Raw genomic sequence first — 16,735 nt, 5'->3', positions numbered from 1 at the left:
GGCAGTAAGGTGCACTCTAAGATCTGTGCAGATCTCTCTCTCTCACCGAGCATGGATCATCAGTGTTAATAAGACTTCACTGTCTAACCCAGAATTCTGTTTGTCTGTTGTCATTGAAATCTGCCTCCCCTTCAGAACTGGGATCGCTGCATGCTAAAACTGGCAGATCACGCACAGCGTCTGGAGGAGGTGAGGGTCAGGCTGAAGCAGCCGATCCAAGATACAAAGGAGGAGCGTGGTCTGGTAAAGGTACTGCTGTGTGTGTGTGTTCTTGCATGTGTGTGTCTGTCTGTCTGTCTGTCTGTGTGTGTGTGTGTGTGTGTGTGTGTGTGTGTGTGTGTGTGTGTGTGTGTGCGCGTGTTCTACCTGGTGTGTGTGTAGCTGCTCTCGAAGTCCAGGATAGGTTGATGAAATCTCTACCACGAGGCTAAGACACATCCAAACAGTGTAAGATGGAAGACTTTAAGAACATCTTTCTCCAGCATAATTTCAAAATGACAAAGACATGAGAAAATACATAAGAAATGCATATCAATCTCCCTCAAAGCATGAGGAAGCAACCTAGAGAGAAACTCAAAGACTCAGTGGGGTAGTCCATCCTCCTCTGGTGACACCAGACACCACAACAGCAACAAGAACAGCAACAAGAAATGAAATCAGCTGTAGTCTATTCAGGGTTTCTAGAATTCCTAGTCTGGATTTGTTGATTGCAAGTCTGAAGTCACAGGAACAGCTCAGGAACAGCTCCCCGATATTCACTCTCCAGCATGCCTAGAGACATCTACACCTTTACCTAAGATGGGAGATATTTAATAAAACGCCTGACGCAACAAATAGGTTTTCAGCTAACCGTAAATATTGAAACTGTGTCTGAGTCCTGAACATTGATAGGACGATTGCTCCATTTCTTGGGAGCTTTGTAGGAAAAGGCTGCGCCCCCTGAAGTAGATTTCCTTACTATAGGTACCAATAAAGAGCCTGCACCTTCAGACGTGGAGGGTCATAATAGACTTAGGTGATGTGGATGCAGACCTGAGATCAGTTCTGCAGCATCTGCAGATGTTGAAGGTTTATCTTTTGTAAGTGAGAAGCTGGCTTGGTGTCAGCTTGCCTCTGTCTGATGGAGGACAGCACCTGGCTTGCATGTCAGTTAGTTAAAGCCAGTCTGGCCAGCAGGGGGCGCAGCTGAGAACATGTGCTCCTCTTCACAGCTCTTCACTTCTCAGTAAAACTAGCCACAGCATGCTTCAAAAAGATGACACATGGGCAGTCATTAACAGGTGAGAGCCAGCTACAGCTCTGTGTAAAAACCACTGAAAAACAGTGTACACCACAGCAAAACTGATCTCAGATCTGCATCCACAGTACGTTAGTAAAAGATAGATAGATAGATAGATAGATAGATAGATAGATAGATAGATAGATAGATAGATAGATAGATAGATAGATAAGAAACAATATCAGGAGTTAGCATAATTAGCAGTTAGCTAACACGTGGCTTATAACTTTCACATAATACCTCCCTGTGAGTAAGGGTACTTTCAGTATACTTTGTCCTCGTTACAACTCTAAATCAACTGAATCAACTAAACAGTGCTATACTACATGTAAATAGCAAGACATTTGTTTGCACATTACATTTAATGTTCATGCTACCTGTATGCAGTCGAATCATTTTGTGTTCTGTCCTGTTCTACTGTGAATAAGCTGATTTAGGAACTTGCATCCTCAACTAAAAATCCTGATCTTAATCACTCTCAGGGAACACACACAACTGGTCTCAGATCAGATTTAAAGGTTGCCGCTCACCAACAACCCTTATCCTCTCTTGTTCATTATAGGCTTATCGCCACTCCAGCTGCCTAGTTTGTATAATCCTTATTGCTGGGGAGAGAAGGGGAGAAAAATAAAGACAGAGGGGGAGGGTTAGAGAGAGAGAGAGAGAGAGAGAGAGAGAGAGAGAGAGAGAGAGAGAGAGAGAGAGGGAGAGAGAGAGAGAGAGAGAGAGAGAGAGAGAGAGAGAGGCCGGACGTGTGGCAGCATGGTAGAAGTTTCAGGGCGTTTACGGTGGTGATAGCTTTCCGTTGTGCTATGTTATGCAGGAGATTCAAGACTCCCTGGAAAACTGGGTGGCAAGCCTGTCTGAACTGAACACCATGAAGACAGACCTATCCCAGTACATCATCACCGACGACATCCTACTACTGCAGGAGCAAGTAGACCATCTTCACTGCCAGTGGGAGGAACTCTGCCTCAAAGTAAGAAAAAGTCTGTGTGTGTGTGTGTGTTACACAGTGTGTGGAAGCATTTGGAATATTTGGATTGCTAGTTTTGTTTGTTTGAATATGTAGTGTGTGTGTGTGTGTGTGTGTGTGTGTGTGTGTGTGTGTGTGTGTGTGTGTGTGTGTGTGTGTGTGTGTGTGTTGTGACAGGTTAGGTTTTTGATTCACCATTTCATTGTTTTGCTCGGCTTGTAAATCTGGGAATATATGCTGAAGATAGACCTTAGTTGTATGTTGGCTTTGTAACCTTCCATGTTGCATGATTGTCAGAATGAGGCTTGAGATTCTGAAGAGACCCAAGAATCTGGAGGAGAATTAGGACATCACAGATATGTTTTGGGCTTAGATTGGGGGCAAAGACTAGAGGTGGGGGGATGTGGGCGGGGCTTGGCGGGGAATGGGGTTGTTAGCATTGGAATGGATGAACAGATGGTAGCGAGAGAATGGAAAAGAATAAAGCAATAGAGGCAGATGAATAGGGGCAGGAGTTTCAGGGCACTTTGTTTTGGAAATCACACATTCTTTGTCACCCACTGAAGTGTGTGCGCATGCGCACGCGCACGAGTGGAAGGGTTGCTAGGTGATGTTGAAGCAGATTCTAGCAGATGTTTTATTTGGAGCTTGTGTGTTTTCATTAGGAGCGTTACTGTTGATGTACAGCTGCTTGCATGCTCTCCAGAGTTCTTTCATTAGATCATTATCTGCACTTAACACATTCATCATTGTTGCTACTGGCTCAGTTTTACAAAGCAATGTTCTCATGCCTATTTTCACTTTGTGTGTGTGTGTGTGTGTGTGTGTGTGTGTGTGTACCTGTGTATGCACACGCATGTTTGCGTGCAGGTGTCTTTGCGTAAGCAGGAGATTGCTGACCACCTGAACGCCTGGATCATCTTCAATGAAAAGAACAAAGAGCTTTGCGAATGGCTCACTCAGATGGAGAACGAGGTGGCACACAGTGCCGAACTCAGCATCGAGGACATGGTGGAGAAACTGAAGAAGGTAAGGGGCCCTCAACCCCAACCATGCCCAGCTTGGGCTACACAAAAGAGGCCAGAGCTCCAGCCACACTGGGCCCCTTGGTTTGGAGGCCTGGACCTCTGACAACATTTACAGTACTGAACAACTTAACAGTCGTTTGTGTAGATGTTTTAGTAACTTCATTTTGGGCCCTATATGCATTTGTGGGACAACATCTAAACTCCACTATCAACATAAATTATTCAGAGTTTAACTTCTTTGCTGATAAAGCAGCAAAGGTTAAAAAGTCCATCAAGACGACTGCCAGGGCAGTTTCAGAGATACATCCACATGTCACCAGCACAAACTGACATTACCACGGTCAAACTTTGCTGCATGTTTACTGACTTCATTACAGTCAGGCCAGAGGGAGGTGTCCCACCACGACTGTGCTGTGTTTACATTTAACATGTAAACAACAATAGGAAGACAAAATGCTGACCTTTTATCCAAAAATCAGAGCATACCTAAAGTTCATTGTGAAAAACTTCATAGACCAAAAAAAAAAAGTAGCAGTGAAGTGGAGAAGAAAGTTTCTTTCTGTTTTCTATGATCTCATATGATGCCACTGTACTAAAGTCCAAAACAAAGGACCCTGTCACCTACTGGAGCATGACGCACTTTGGTAATCTCAACCCTCTTTGAATCACCTTATAGAATTTTAACGATAAACTCTTTTTTAAATTCAGTTCTTATCCTTGCCTGCACCAGAAACAAACACTATGCCATTCCTCTGAACCAATCCTGAGTCTCGGCCCTGTGGGTTTGTTTGTAGATCTTTTGTTGAACTACAAACCTTCTGAACAGCCTCATGACAGAAACTCACTTGAAACTTTCATTTGAAGAGCAGTCTCTAACCTCACTACCTCCACTAGATCTACCCTCAAAAACATATTGTCCTTTCATACTGTACAACGCTGTTTCCCCCACACCTACTCTGCAGGACTGCATGGAGGAAATCAACCTGTTCAGCGAGAACAAGACTCACCTGAAGCAGCTGGGAGAGCAGCTGATCACTGCCAGCAACAAGACCAAGGAGGCAGAGATCAACGACAAGCTCAAGGACATCAACGACCGCTGGCTGCACCTGTTCGACCACATCGAGGCCAGGTGAGTCGCTGGTCACATCCAGGCATGAGGTATGAGGTCACCATCTCTATGGCAATGAGGGACTGATGGCTAGCGTATTCATCTGTTGAAATACTGGTCCTAATGACCCACTATCCTACACAGTTTCAAAGAGTCCATTTACATTCAGTTCATAAACATTCACAGTACTTGGCAGATGCTCTTATCCAGAGCGACTTGTGTAATCGTCAGCAATGACAGGGTGCGTGTCCGCTGGGACGGTGCAATGTGCCCCCTGGGAATTAGACCCCTGACCTTGGTGTTGCTAGTTTCTTACTCTAACTGCTATTATTTTGAGTGATGGGACCAATGAACTGGAGTCAAAAATATCTGCTTTACAAAACCTGCCAGAACTTTCCAGAACTGGTCTCCAGACTCTGTTCTTTATATTCCACCATGCCCCTAATCTCTACATAGTGCTAGAACATTAGCCACATGCACAAACTGAACGCTAAAAAATAATGCGTTGGGAGACAGGAGCCGAATTAGGATCATCTTCTCCTCCCCAAATTCTGACCTGACTAATGTTAAATCAATGACTCAACTGATCCTAGCTCAGCTAAAAAAAGCACCATCATCCCCCACAGCCTGGCCTGTGACATGCTGGACTGATGTGTACATGCAGAAAGTTCCTTAATGCACCTCAGTGGGAACGAGTGTATGTGAGGTGTGTGCACATTAATCTGGCACTGCTGTGGCTAATCCAGGTGCACACACAACAGGAGTGCCCTAAGAACAGCTCAAAGGGTCATTCACAGGCTTACCTCATATGCCATGCGGATCATTTCAACATGCTTGTGTGAGACTGCGCATACATTGCACGCTATCAAGGACGATGCATCCAGCATGTCTTCTCGGAACAGCTCACTGGACAGAACAGGACACGCACTGCATAGATAAACGTGATGTAGAAGACCTTCTCAGGCATATAAAGGTTAGTTGTACAAAGGTGAATTCCTCTCTTAACTTTGAATATGTAGGAGAGAGAGATACTGAGACAGGGAATGAGAAGATAAACTTTAAGTTGAGTGTTAATGGATCGGCAGTTCTCTGGTCCTCCTTTTGACTGACGGCTGTCAGGAGGGGCAGATGGTGTCCACGGCTCAGTTGGGCGGCATTCGCCTGAGTGGCGGGTAGTGTTTCTGTGTATGAGTTTCTCGTCCTCACAGGCATCCTGTCACCCTGTCTCTGTCCTGTCCTACGCACCCGGGCGTCCATGTCATTACCTCTCCTTCCGGCTCTTTCTCTCAGCCTGTGTACAGTCATCTTTCTTACTTTTATCCTGTTCATTTTATGATAATTTGCTCTGGCTTCCCGTAAAATTGGTTGAAACCGGTGCAGCAAAAGTCTGTTCAAGTATCCAGGGAGACAAATATTATATGTAATTATTTCTCCTCTAGGCTGTTAGTCTTTGTTAGGTTTTAAAGCCAAAAAGCCAAATTTTATTTCATTTGATTTCATTATTTATTTTTTCAAAATAAACAAAGCAAAGGATTTTAATTTTTAATACATTTTATTTCATTAAAAAAAAATATTTTCAGTGACAAAACAAACGATGCAAAGGGGGTCTAATGACAAGCATGTTCTCGTTGGCTCTAAGCAGCTTAGTCTCAACCAATCAAAATGCAGAATTTGAACCAAGCCGCCCTTAACCACATAGTGAGCTAAATTATGGGTCTTGTGCTAGAGGACTTTTAGGCATTCAAATTCCAGGGCATGATTTCCAAAGCTGGGGTTCAGTAACACATTCGGTACTGGAGCTATTGCACGTTTAGGGTTGGTCCTTTCGCTGCATCCCTCGTGGAGCAGAAAGCAGAAGATCATCTGCAAGTTGAGAACCTGCATCTGAAGAACCTAACCAAACCTCTTCACTGCTACGCAGATGTTGTGGACGCAGCTAGCTTCTCCTCTGTCCTGCAGGGCATAACTTCAAACATGTCACACAATATACATTCAGTGTTAAGAAGCAATATTGATGAGCCCCTATAGGTAACTACCTGCCCCTTTCAGAAATCATGACTAAAAAAGGAACACATTTATCGATCATCTGTGAGGTTTTTCTGTGTGCACTTCTGTTCATATTTGTAGTCTCTGCAGAGGTGTGAATTATGGTTGAGTGTAAAACCTGACCAGCAGATGGGTGTTTTGAGAGAGAGAGAGAGTGTGTGTGTGTGTGTGTGTGTGTGTGTGTGTGTGTGTGAGAGAGAGAGAGAGAGATTAGATGTGCTAACTCTGGCCCATTGTCAGCATTTGACCCTTACAATCGAAGAGGTCTCTGGGTCACCCCTCTGCCATTTGCAAACACATTACACACACCAACACCCCCCTCCACACACACACACACACACACACACACACACACACACACACACACACACACACACACTCTCACTCCAGCACGGCAGCTGCTGTCTGAAGACATGGGCCTTTGTGTCCACTCTGCCTCATAAGCCCTGCATCTGTGGCCATTGTGTGCAGAAGCCAGTGAGCTACAGGCCTCTGTCTCTGCCCTGGACCCCTGTCAGAAGACAAAGCAGACAGCCATTGTGTGACCAAACCCATGGTGTTCACTGCATTCTGCTTTAGAGGAGGGCAGATGTTGAGTAAAAACCACCTGTCCATTACAGACACACACACACACACACACACACACACACACACACACACACACACACACACACACACACAAACACATCACTGTTCTAACTGCATTGACTGCAATATATTATTGTTTAACAAGATTCCCACTTTTGAGAGTTAATTTAATTCCCTGTCTCTCTGCATTTTTTATTGATTATTGCATTGTGCAAAGTGGTTGAAGTGGTCACTATGACGCCAGTGAGAAAGGTTTGGCCAGAGTGGTTTGACATCAGTTGTCATGGTGATGGTGGAACTCTGCTTTACACTATGGCAGCAGGGGTCTTGCTCTGTTGCTATGGCAGCAAATTAAGCTGGCGGTGAAGTTGTAGCTGTTAGATGTAAATGTGAAGACTGTTTTGTGGGTGGGTGTGTGTGTGTGTGTGTGTGTGTGTGTGTGTGTGTGTGTGTGTGTGTGTGTGTGTGTGTGTACATACATACATGTGTAAATGGAACAAAACTAAAATAACAAGATTTAGTAAGAATACCGAACCACATTATTTCTAATCCACCGTGTATAATGGGACTGGGTGGTGCCCCATGGTGCTGACCTAACTTGAAGACAGAGCGTGGAACAGGATTACTGCAGGAACAGGATCTTTTGCAACACCGTCGCGTGCTGGAAATGCTTCTGGCACATGCAGCGCTGGCACCATCGAGCAGAGAGAGCGAGATATTGACAAATCTCTTCATAACAATTCCCTAATTAGTGCATTCTCTTTGTAAAAGTGAGTTCACATATTCCACCCTTTGGGTCATGACCAGTTGGCTCACGTCAGTCCCATGTCCACACACGTGACTGCTCATCTAGGGTCTTCTTTCCAATTCCAAGCGCAACTCCGTTCCAGATCGGGATCTTCTGATTGCATCGAGCTGGTGTTGTATCTCTGAATGCTCTCCTGAGCCAATGGCACTTTACCGTCTGCCTGATGGAAGCCGGGCTTCACTGCGGTGCAGTATTTTCTTTGGTGAGTGTGAGTATTGACGTCCTGCTGGCAGACTTTGACAGCGCTTGCCACGGCTACTATGTGCTTGGAGCTCTGCCTGGTTCTTGTAGCTGTGAACCGCCACATGCTGTGAGGGTGTTAAGCAGGTAGTTTTTGCCAGCCATCGCGTCAGTCACCATGCCCTGAGCTGTGCTTGCTGAGGCCTCAGACCTCTTGCTGTTGCCAGGACAACAGGGTCAAGTGGGGGGTTTGTTGTTGTTGTTGTTGTTGTTGTTGTTGTTGTTGTTGTTTTCTGGAATGGGTAATCTGGTCAGGTTAGGTTTAGATGTAATTAGCATTGACTAGCTTGAAAATAAGACGGTCTACTCTCCCAGCTGGTCCATATAAACACACTCTCAGTCTCACACACACACACACACACGCAAACGTTGGGTGATTTAGTGACCTAAGATTTTTTTTGTGATTCTTACAGAAGGAGCTAAAATACATCTTTATATTCATAGACTTTACAAACTTACATTTTGTCTTTAAACTCTCCAGTGAGCCTAAATGCTCTAGCTTGTGTGTGTGTGTGTGTGTGTGTGTGTGTGTCTTGTACACGCACACACACTGTACCATGACATAAGATTCTTGACCTTTGTTAAGTGTGCCTGGTGAGAGACACAGACAAAAAGAAAGAGAGGGAGAGAGAACAGGAAGAGAGAGAGGGATAGAGGGAGAGAGAACAGGAAGAGAGAGAGGGATAGAAGGAGAGAGAACAGGAAGAGAGAGCGAGGGATAGAGAAGAGGAGGGGGCTATAGTGTCAAAGTGTGCATCAGACCAGGATCTGCAATTTAGCCAGAAATGCTAACTCTAACAAGGGAGAACCACGGAGTAGCCTCACCGAGCTGTGAGTATGTACCGCCTGCTCCCCACAACAGTGGACACACACACGCACACACACATGCGCACGCGCACACACACACACTCAGTCGCATGTGCACAGACTGAGCTAGGGGGATGGACGGTGCTTTGTTTGGCCGTGGGGGAGGCACTCACACTCAGTGGAGTGGCTAAGGCTAATGCTAGTCTGCCACACACATGCAGTCAGGCAGCTAAAGCTAACGTTAGCCTGCTGTCCCCATATGCAGCCTGCTGCAGGCTTTCATTACTATAATGCTACACCAGCTGCAGGCGCGGTGCATGCATGGGCTTGGGGCTTCATTACAGTAGCAGTGTAATGGATTCACTGGATTCCAGAAGCAGCATGAAGCGTTGCACTGCCTCAGTCATGGTTAATATGCATGATGTGTATGCCCTTATAAATACATGCATGCACTCCATTACACTTGTACATAATGGGATTTTTGTTTATGCCTATAGGATTTTTTGTCTATTCACCGGCAATTTCACGATAGCCATCTAGTTTCATTTGAGTGTGAAATTGCATCTGATCAAAATACACCTGCCTGCTGCATTCTCGTTAAGGTTTGTGTAGCAGTTATCGCAATGGATTGTTGGACATGGAAAATCCACTGATGCGTTTTGCTAGAGCACGACCATCAGACGGTGTGTCTGCATAAGCATCAGGACCACGGAGAGCAGCATATGAGCTCACGACACGTCCTCGCCGTCAATGCTGGTTTGTTTTGGTTCCGCCTCGGCCAGGAACCCTCGGCACATGACGAGGGACCGGGACGTGACGCCACTGAATAGAACAGCGTGCTCTGAATGTTGGTCACTCATAGGCTGGCAGGCTGTCTCTAGCATTTAGACGCTCAGTGGGTAAGAGCTGGTAATGAATGGAGTTTGCTGGCCTGACTAAAGAAGTGAATAATGACAGCCTATTGTTGCTTAGCGTCTGGCAGAGGGAGGAGGACATCTGTTCTTTACTGCTGGGTAGTTTTCCTTATTCCCACAGCTCAGTGCCCCGGGACTCTTGTAGACTTTGAGTCACTGTATAACCGGTGCGGCACACAGCCCAAATGGCTTTCTTCTGTTGCACAACAAGCCCTGATCACCTAGTGTAAAAAATAGCCCGAATCACTTAGTGGTAAACAGATAATTGCTGATTGTCTAAGGAATTCATATTAAGCTATTCAAAATGGGCAGATGTTCTGATGAAATCACGTTAGTTAATTAGTTATGATTTTAGAACCAAGTGTAAGTACCTGAATGGTACAGTTCTTGTTTGGCACTCTAACACATTGGATTTGAAATGACGCATTAACTGTGAGGTTAAACTTCAGAATATCTGTTTTAATTTGTGGGCATTAACACTTATATTCATTTAGCCCTTTCCAAAATTATAATTTTTTAAAATTTAAATAGGTAATGGTACTGAGGCAGTGGAGTCTGTGTTTGAGACACTGTTGTTGTAACGGCCCGAGTGCCGCAGGGCAAGGAACAGGACGTATAGACTCCCTCGACGGAGACAGACATTTATTGAAAAAACATGGAAGAAAAAGGCACTCATATAACGTAAGCGGTGAATACACATTCGACTAACATTATCGATGTGAACATTAACACAGGCAACATGAACCTGATCAATAACCGAAAACTAAACCACGTGCAGGTGTGTGCTAAGTACAAAGGCGTGGTTACAAACAAGACGATTAAGTCCCACTGCACGCAGTGGGTCGTACCACGTGACTGGTGGGGAGGGGAGCATTCTGTGACAGTTGTGACACTGAACAGACTTTGGGTTTCATTCTAATGTTTGATTGTTTACAATGCTTACGACGCTTTCTTTATTAGTGCTGAAAGTGCTTAGTAAAAAAGTACCGAGTGCATGCGTGCATTTTTCATTCACGGCATGGTTATGGTACATATATTTAATTCGCTGCATAGTTGTGCATATTTTCCAGGACATAGTTTTCCATTTCCATTCCTTTCCATCCTTATCTTTGTAAGGTACTGCAAAAGTAGCTCTATTAAGAATAAGGATACTCTAGTGTTTGGTTTGTTTTTTTGTTATTGCTAGGATTGTAAGGGAGACTGGGAATCAAGGAGTTGATTCATGAAGTTCATTGACTGATGGATGAAGCTACAAAGACTGATTACTGAAGGATTGCTGATTAACAGTTTAGTGTTGTCTATGGAAACTGAAAAGTCTGATTAAATGATTGATTTGATTAACTGATTGATTGATTGATTGATTTGGCAGGGTGAAGAAGCTTAAGGGGACTCTTGTGATGGTGCAACAGTTGGATAAGAACATGAGTAACCTGCGGACGTGGCTGTCCCGCATTGAGGGCGAGCTCGCCAAACCCATCGTCTACCGCGTCTGCCACGGGGACGAAATCCAACGCAAACTGGCTGAACAACAGGTGGTCTCATTTCTAGTCTCGTTTGTTTCTCATGTGCCCCACAGAGAAGACAGGATTTAACAGAGGGGTGAATTCACTGGACTTTACCAACACAGGATGCATGTATGAATCATGTTAGTGGTCCACAATATACTGCACAGATTGTAGAGAAAATCTGTAGATTTTGGCTGGATAAAAGAATTCTGGTGTAGTTCGTGCTGAATAGTTGTGGTTGCTGTTGCCAGGAACTGCAGAGGGACATTGAGCAGCACACAGAGGGTGTTGCGTCAGTGCTGACGCTGTGTGATGTGTTACTGCATGACACTGATGCGTGCGGCAGCGACGCGGAGAACGACTCAATCCAACAGACGACGCACAGCCTGGACCGCCGCTGGCGAAACATCTGTGCCATGTCTATGGAGAGGCGGATGAGGTGAAAAAGTCTCACACACACACACACACACGCGCGCGCAGCAAAGCCACGTCAGCACAGACACCGACACAGCCACGTTCATGCCACTCGCTCTCCCTGGCGGCCCCTGCAGGATTGAGGAGACGTGGCGCCTGTGGAGCAAGTTTATGGAGGACTACTCTCGTTTCGAGGAGTGGCTGAGTGCGGCGGAGAGGACGGCAGCAAACCCCGCCAGCGCTGACGTCCTCTACACATGCGCCAAGGAGGAGCTCAAGAAGTTCGAGGTGGGAGTCCACGTTTTAAACCAGAGGTCAGCAGCCCTCCTCTGGGAGAGCTTCCTTGCTGCAGAGTTCAGCTTGGACTCTTCTACACTGGATCCAAGTGATGAGTCTTTTCTGAAGAACTTGATTAACAGAATCAGGTGGAGCTGAATTCTGCTGATAGGTAGATCTCCAGGGGGAACATTTGGCTGGTGAAATACTGAAGGTTTTTAGTGCAGGACTTTGCAGAATTCGGAAAATGCAAGGTTATGACTAGATATGAAATGTTGATGGTGGCTTTGAATTCAATGCAAAATTGGATTTGTTGCTAAAGTCTCTTAATTCGCTACGCATTAGACCACAAGCCGCGGCACATTCACAGCTGGCATTGTGAGAAAATTGAATGGCTTTGAATTGAGCTAGTCTTTCCACCTGACCCATACACTCACACACACACACACACACACACACACACACATGCATGCAGGCATTCCAGCGGCAGGTGCATGAGCGGCTGACACAGCTGGAGCTGGTGAACAAGCAGTACCGACGGCTGGCCCGGGAGAACCGAACCGACACCGCCAGCAAGCTGAAGATGATGGTGAATGAGGGGAACCAGCGCTGGGACACACTCCAGAGGAGGGTGACCGCAGTCCTGCGCAGGCTCAAGGTTCGACAGGGGAGGAGTGACCACGTGGGGGAGGGGGGGACTATCTACCTGTGGGGTCTTACACACCGAATCTACCACAGCTTTCCTGTCAGTCTATGTCCTAAAGGTAATCAGATTGGTGATCAGAAGCTATACATTGTATCAGGTGGTTCAAGGTGGGTTGAACAGTCAACCCTTTGGTTAATTTGTATTATTTATTAGTATTACATTGCATTACAATACTTTACAGTATTATTATTATTATTATTATTATTATTAACATTTATATTGCACCTTTCTCAAAGCCAAGAACTCAGCTTTTACAACTTTAACAATCACACACCCCAGTGGACTTTATTAAGTTTGGTTAAACCAGAGAACTTCATTAAGTTTGGAAGGTGTGAAATACACCTGCTTCCTGCATCAGCTGTGAAGAGATTCTGTATTTTAGATGAGCCCTCAAACTGTGCTAGGGGTGATTAGCTACTTGAATGAAGCTTTCTGCTTCACTGGACTTTACTGATTATGATCAGAGGGAACCCTGTTGAGTGATGTCCAACAAAACTGTGACACACCGCATCCTCTAGAGGACAGGTAGGATGGTAACAGGACTGACATCAGGGAACCTTGAGTTACTGTCAAAGACAGCTGTTTGTTATACACAACAGCCAGACATTTCTTAAATACACAGACAGTTGAAGGTGGTTTGTGAGACCGTTACGTTTACAACAATTAAATAACATTCAGCATCTGTTTTTCTAAGCATGTCAAATTTACTAATGTGTCATTAGGACTATAGTATGACTCTGATAGGGAATTATTGTAAAGGAACTGTAACGATTGAGCACCCTCCTGACATCCCTCTTTCTATAGTTTCCCTGTCATGTATGTTTTCCTTTGCTTCGGGTTGTTCCTTTTCTTGGTTTCATTTTCTCCGCCCCTCGTCTGTTCCTTAATTCCAGTCCTTGTTTTGGTTCTTCCTGTCCATATGTTCACCTGTGTCTAGTTAATGCTTGATTGTCTTGATTATTTAAGCCCTGTGTTTGGTTTCCCTTGTTGCTGGTTATTTTGGTAATTCTGGTCATGTGTGGAGTTGTCGTCATTGTTTATTTGTTTGCTTAGTGTTACTTTGCCTCAGTGTTTTCCCTGCGTTTCTGTTTTATTTGCCTCCCTTGTTCCGTTTCCCGCATTTCGAAAAAAACCTCCTGCATCTGCAGTCTGCCTCTGGCCTCCTCCCTGCTAAAACGTTACAGGAACTGAGATTAACATCCATTGCAGTGCTTAGGCAGCTCGATAGCTGTCCGTCCTGCTAAGCGTGACCTCTGTCCTGTGTCTCGCAGCACTTCACATCCCAGCGGGATGACTTCGAGGGGTCACGAGAGGCCATTCTGATGTGGCTCACCGAGATGGACCTGCAGCTCACCAACGTCGAGCACTTCTCCGAGAGCGACATCCGTGACAAGATGAGACAGCTCGACGTCAGTACAAACCTTCCACCACTACCGTTTACAGTCCGCCCCGCTCTCTACTGCCCCCTAATGGTTTTTGTGTGCTGCTTTTCGTTTGACCGTTTCTGAGTCACACAACGTTCTTGTCTGCACAGATCATATTAAGGTTTTTTTTTAATTTTTTTTATAACTATTCTACAGTTTGTCCTAGTGACACTGGTTTTAATCCCAAGAATACTGATTGATTCTCTTCAGTTTTGCTCTGTGGCAGTCATTTTCTCAGCCAGTTCTCAGTATTCAGTAGTTAGTTCACTCATAATAACTTGTCTTGTTCTCTGCACAGTTGTGCCATATTTCCAGTGGCCTCTTACAAGAAATTGTTGTCTAAAAATGGAAGGTGATGCCTGGCAATTTTGCATATGCACATGTAAATGCCTATAAACCAGTATATCCCAGTATATCCCAGTATATCCCATGGTCCTGTTTACATAAACCATATTTGCAAGTGCATTTACAGTATAAATGCATATTAAAGCTTGGTCACTCCTGAAAGAGGCCAGTAAATGGGTAAAAGGATACGGAGCAGAGGGTACTGAGTACAAGCATAGTCAGTCAGCTGACTTCAGAGTACAGTAGTACTCTGGTCATGTACACAACATACAGCATCACAGGCACAGAGGACCTTGCATTAATGGGTTAAAAAGAGTTCATCACAAGTTAGCAAAACATATCAAATGATTTGGGAGATTTGAGAATGGGGCCCACAAAAAAAAAAAAAAAAAAAAAATGCAGCTAGGCAAGTTTGAGCTAACAAGAATACAGAATATGTAAATGTATTTCAGAAGCGCCTGTCATTTGCGAGGCTATAGTCCTGTTCATTCTTTTTGTTAGTTCATTTGTTTTCCCGCTACAACTAATGTAGGCATACTAATTCATATTGCTTCATAGCGGGCTATTCACTGTGTTGTCATTAGTTTTAAATTATGTATATGAAAGCAATAAATTGTCTTAATCCCTGGGAGTGATGGATTACAATTCCGAGAAGTGTAAAGTGAAAAACAGCCAGGTGACTCCGGATGGACGTTCTCTGTCCCTGCAGGCGTTTCGGCAGGAGATCACTCTGAACACGGACAAGATCGACGCTCTGATCGTGTTTGGGGAGAATCTGATCCAGAAGAGCTGCCCCGTGGATGCCGTGTTGATCGAGGAGGAGCTGGAGGAGATGCACTCCTACTGCCAGGAGGTGTTCGGCAGGGTGGATCGCTTCCACCGCCGCCTGGTCCTCAGACGCCCGGTCAGTCTCCCGCACACCCCCACGTTGCTGTTGATGGTTTAGTAAAGGGATCTGGCTCAGTACTATCTATCAGAAGCTCTGAACAGAATCTGTTTCATATCTGTTTCATGGATGTGCTCATATCACTTCAGTTCTCCCTCCTGTTAAATCCAGCTCTGCTTAAGTAGTGCAGCAGGCGACGAGTTTGTGACCGCAAGCTGTCGGTCAAGCAAGCTCATTAGAATGTCAGGACCACACCCAGATTGTTCTCATATGTCATATATCTCTTCTGGCTTTTTTCTTTCTTTTCCAAGGGGTTGTTTTAGAGGAGCGCGTTACTGTTTTTCCACAGTATGATTTTAAAAATTTAAAGTGAGACCCTGAGGTCTTTAACCTATCTCAACCTGTCTCTGGGGCTGCTCTCTTCCAGGTCCTGGACGAGGAGTATGATTTCTCCGACAGGGACGCAGATGTGGAGGACTCGTTGGAGCTGGAGACGGAATGGGCGCGGGGGGGCGAGCCAAAAGGGGAGATTCCGGAGGCCTGCAGCTCAAGCTCCACCCAGCGGGCGGAATGCCACGGGCTCCTCCCACCTCCCCTGCAGCCATCTGGCCGCGACACCCCCGGCAGCGTGGACTCCATACCCCTCGAGTGGGATCACACCGTGGATGTGGGGGGATCTTCGTCACCTGAGGATGAGGAAGAGGTCACGTACTATAGTGCACTCTCAGGTACAGAGCCACTGGTACAGCCTCTAGTCTTTAAACTTGTCAGTGGTCTTAAACCTGGCCAAAGATGAGTGATTTCAGACTTCCCACCAGCTGTCGCTAGGTTATCTCTTTTTAAAAAAAAATAAAATAAAATTACTACTCTAGTCTTCCATGAGGCTACAAAAAGGCTGGGGTCTCAGTAAGAGCACTAGAATAAGATATGGACACACTCTGTGCTAATTTATCCACATGCTAATTAGGATGGAGGAATTAACCGGAGCTCTTTCATCACTACACCTGGCGCCATGCTCACTCTCTCTCTCTTCGAGGCAAAAGTGACTAGTCCAAGTTCCGAAAGTTAAAGTCCTCCCTAGGATCTTGTCCCAACCAAGCTGAAGCCAGATTAGCTCGAGCCAGCAGCTCAGACGAATCTCTGAAATCGAGTGGGTGGCGCAGCAACGTGCGTGGCAGGACCTTTTTGTTTTTTAATTGTGAACTTGGAACGGCCTTTTAGCGAATTGCCTCTGGTCGAGCCGAGCGCTGACCTCTGCCCCGCTCTTGTCTTGCAGACATAGAGGTCGCTGAGAGCTCTGAGGCTTGCGTTAATGCTACAGCTCGAGCTCTTAGTGCCAGACCTGGTAGGCTATAGCCCTCTGCATGCCATTCTGCATGCACTTT

General features: G+C 45.4%; 1 protein-coding gene across 1 annotated transcript in view; it reads left to right on the top strand.

Annotated features, from left to right (window-relative positions):
* The window catches only part of syne2b (spectrin repeat containing, nuclear envelope 2b), a 105,368-nt gene that overhangs the window by 83,581 nt on the left and 5,052 nt on the right, over positions 1 to 16,735 (top strand). The window contains exons 108-119 of the mRNA XM_081724799.1: positions 136 to 249; positions 2,103 to 2,258; positions 3,126 to 3,284; positions 4,246 to 4,412; positions 11,164 to 11,326; positions 11,551 to 11,738; positions 11,851 to 12,001; positions 12,465 to 12,647; positions 13,967 to 14,104; positions 15,174 to 15,368; positions 15,778 to 16,078; positions 16,627 to 16,695. Of these exons, the coding sequence (XP_081580925.1) occupies positions 136 to 249; positions 2,103 to 2,258; positions 3,126 to 3,284; positions 4,246 to 4,412; positions 11,164 to 11,326; positions 11,551 to 11,738; positions 11,851 to 12,001; positions 12,465 to 12,647; positions 13,967 to 14,104; positions 15,174 to 15,368; positions 15,778 to 16,078; positions 16,627 to 16,695 (1,984 nt within the window). The remainder of the gene's footprint in view (positions 1 to 135; positions 250 to 2,102; positions 2,259 to 3,125; positions 3,285 to 4,245; positions 4,413 to 11,163; positions 11,327 to 11,550; positions 11,739 to 11,850; positions 12,002 to 12,464; positions 12,648 to 13,966; positions 14,105 to 15,173; positions 15,369 to 15,777; positions 16,079 to 16,626; positions 16,696 to 16,735) is intronic.

Source organism: Electrophorus electricus, chromosome 12, assembly GCF_041902795.1.
Source record: "Electrophorus electricus isolate QZ-2024a chromosome 12, ASM4190279v1, whole genome shotgun sequence".
NCBI lineage: Eukaryota > Metazoa > Chordata > Actinopteri > Gymnotiformes > Gymnotidae > Electrophorus > Electrophorus electricus.
This window is presented reverse-complemented; position numbering and strand designations above follow the sequence as displayed.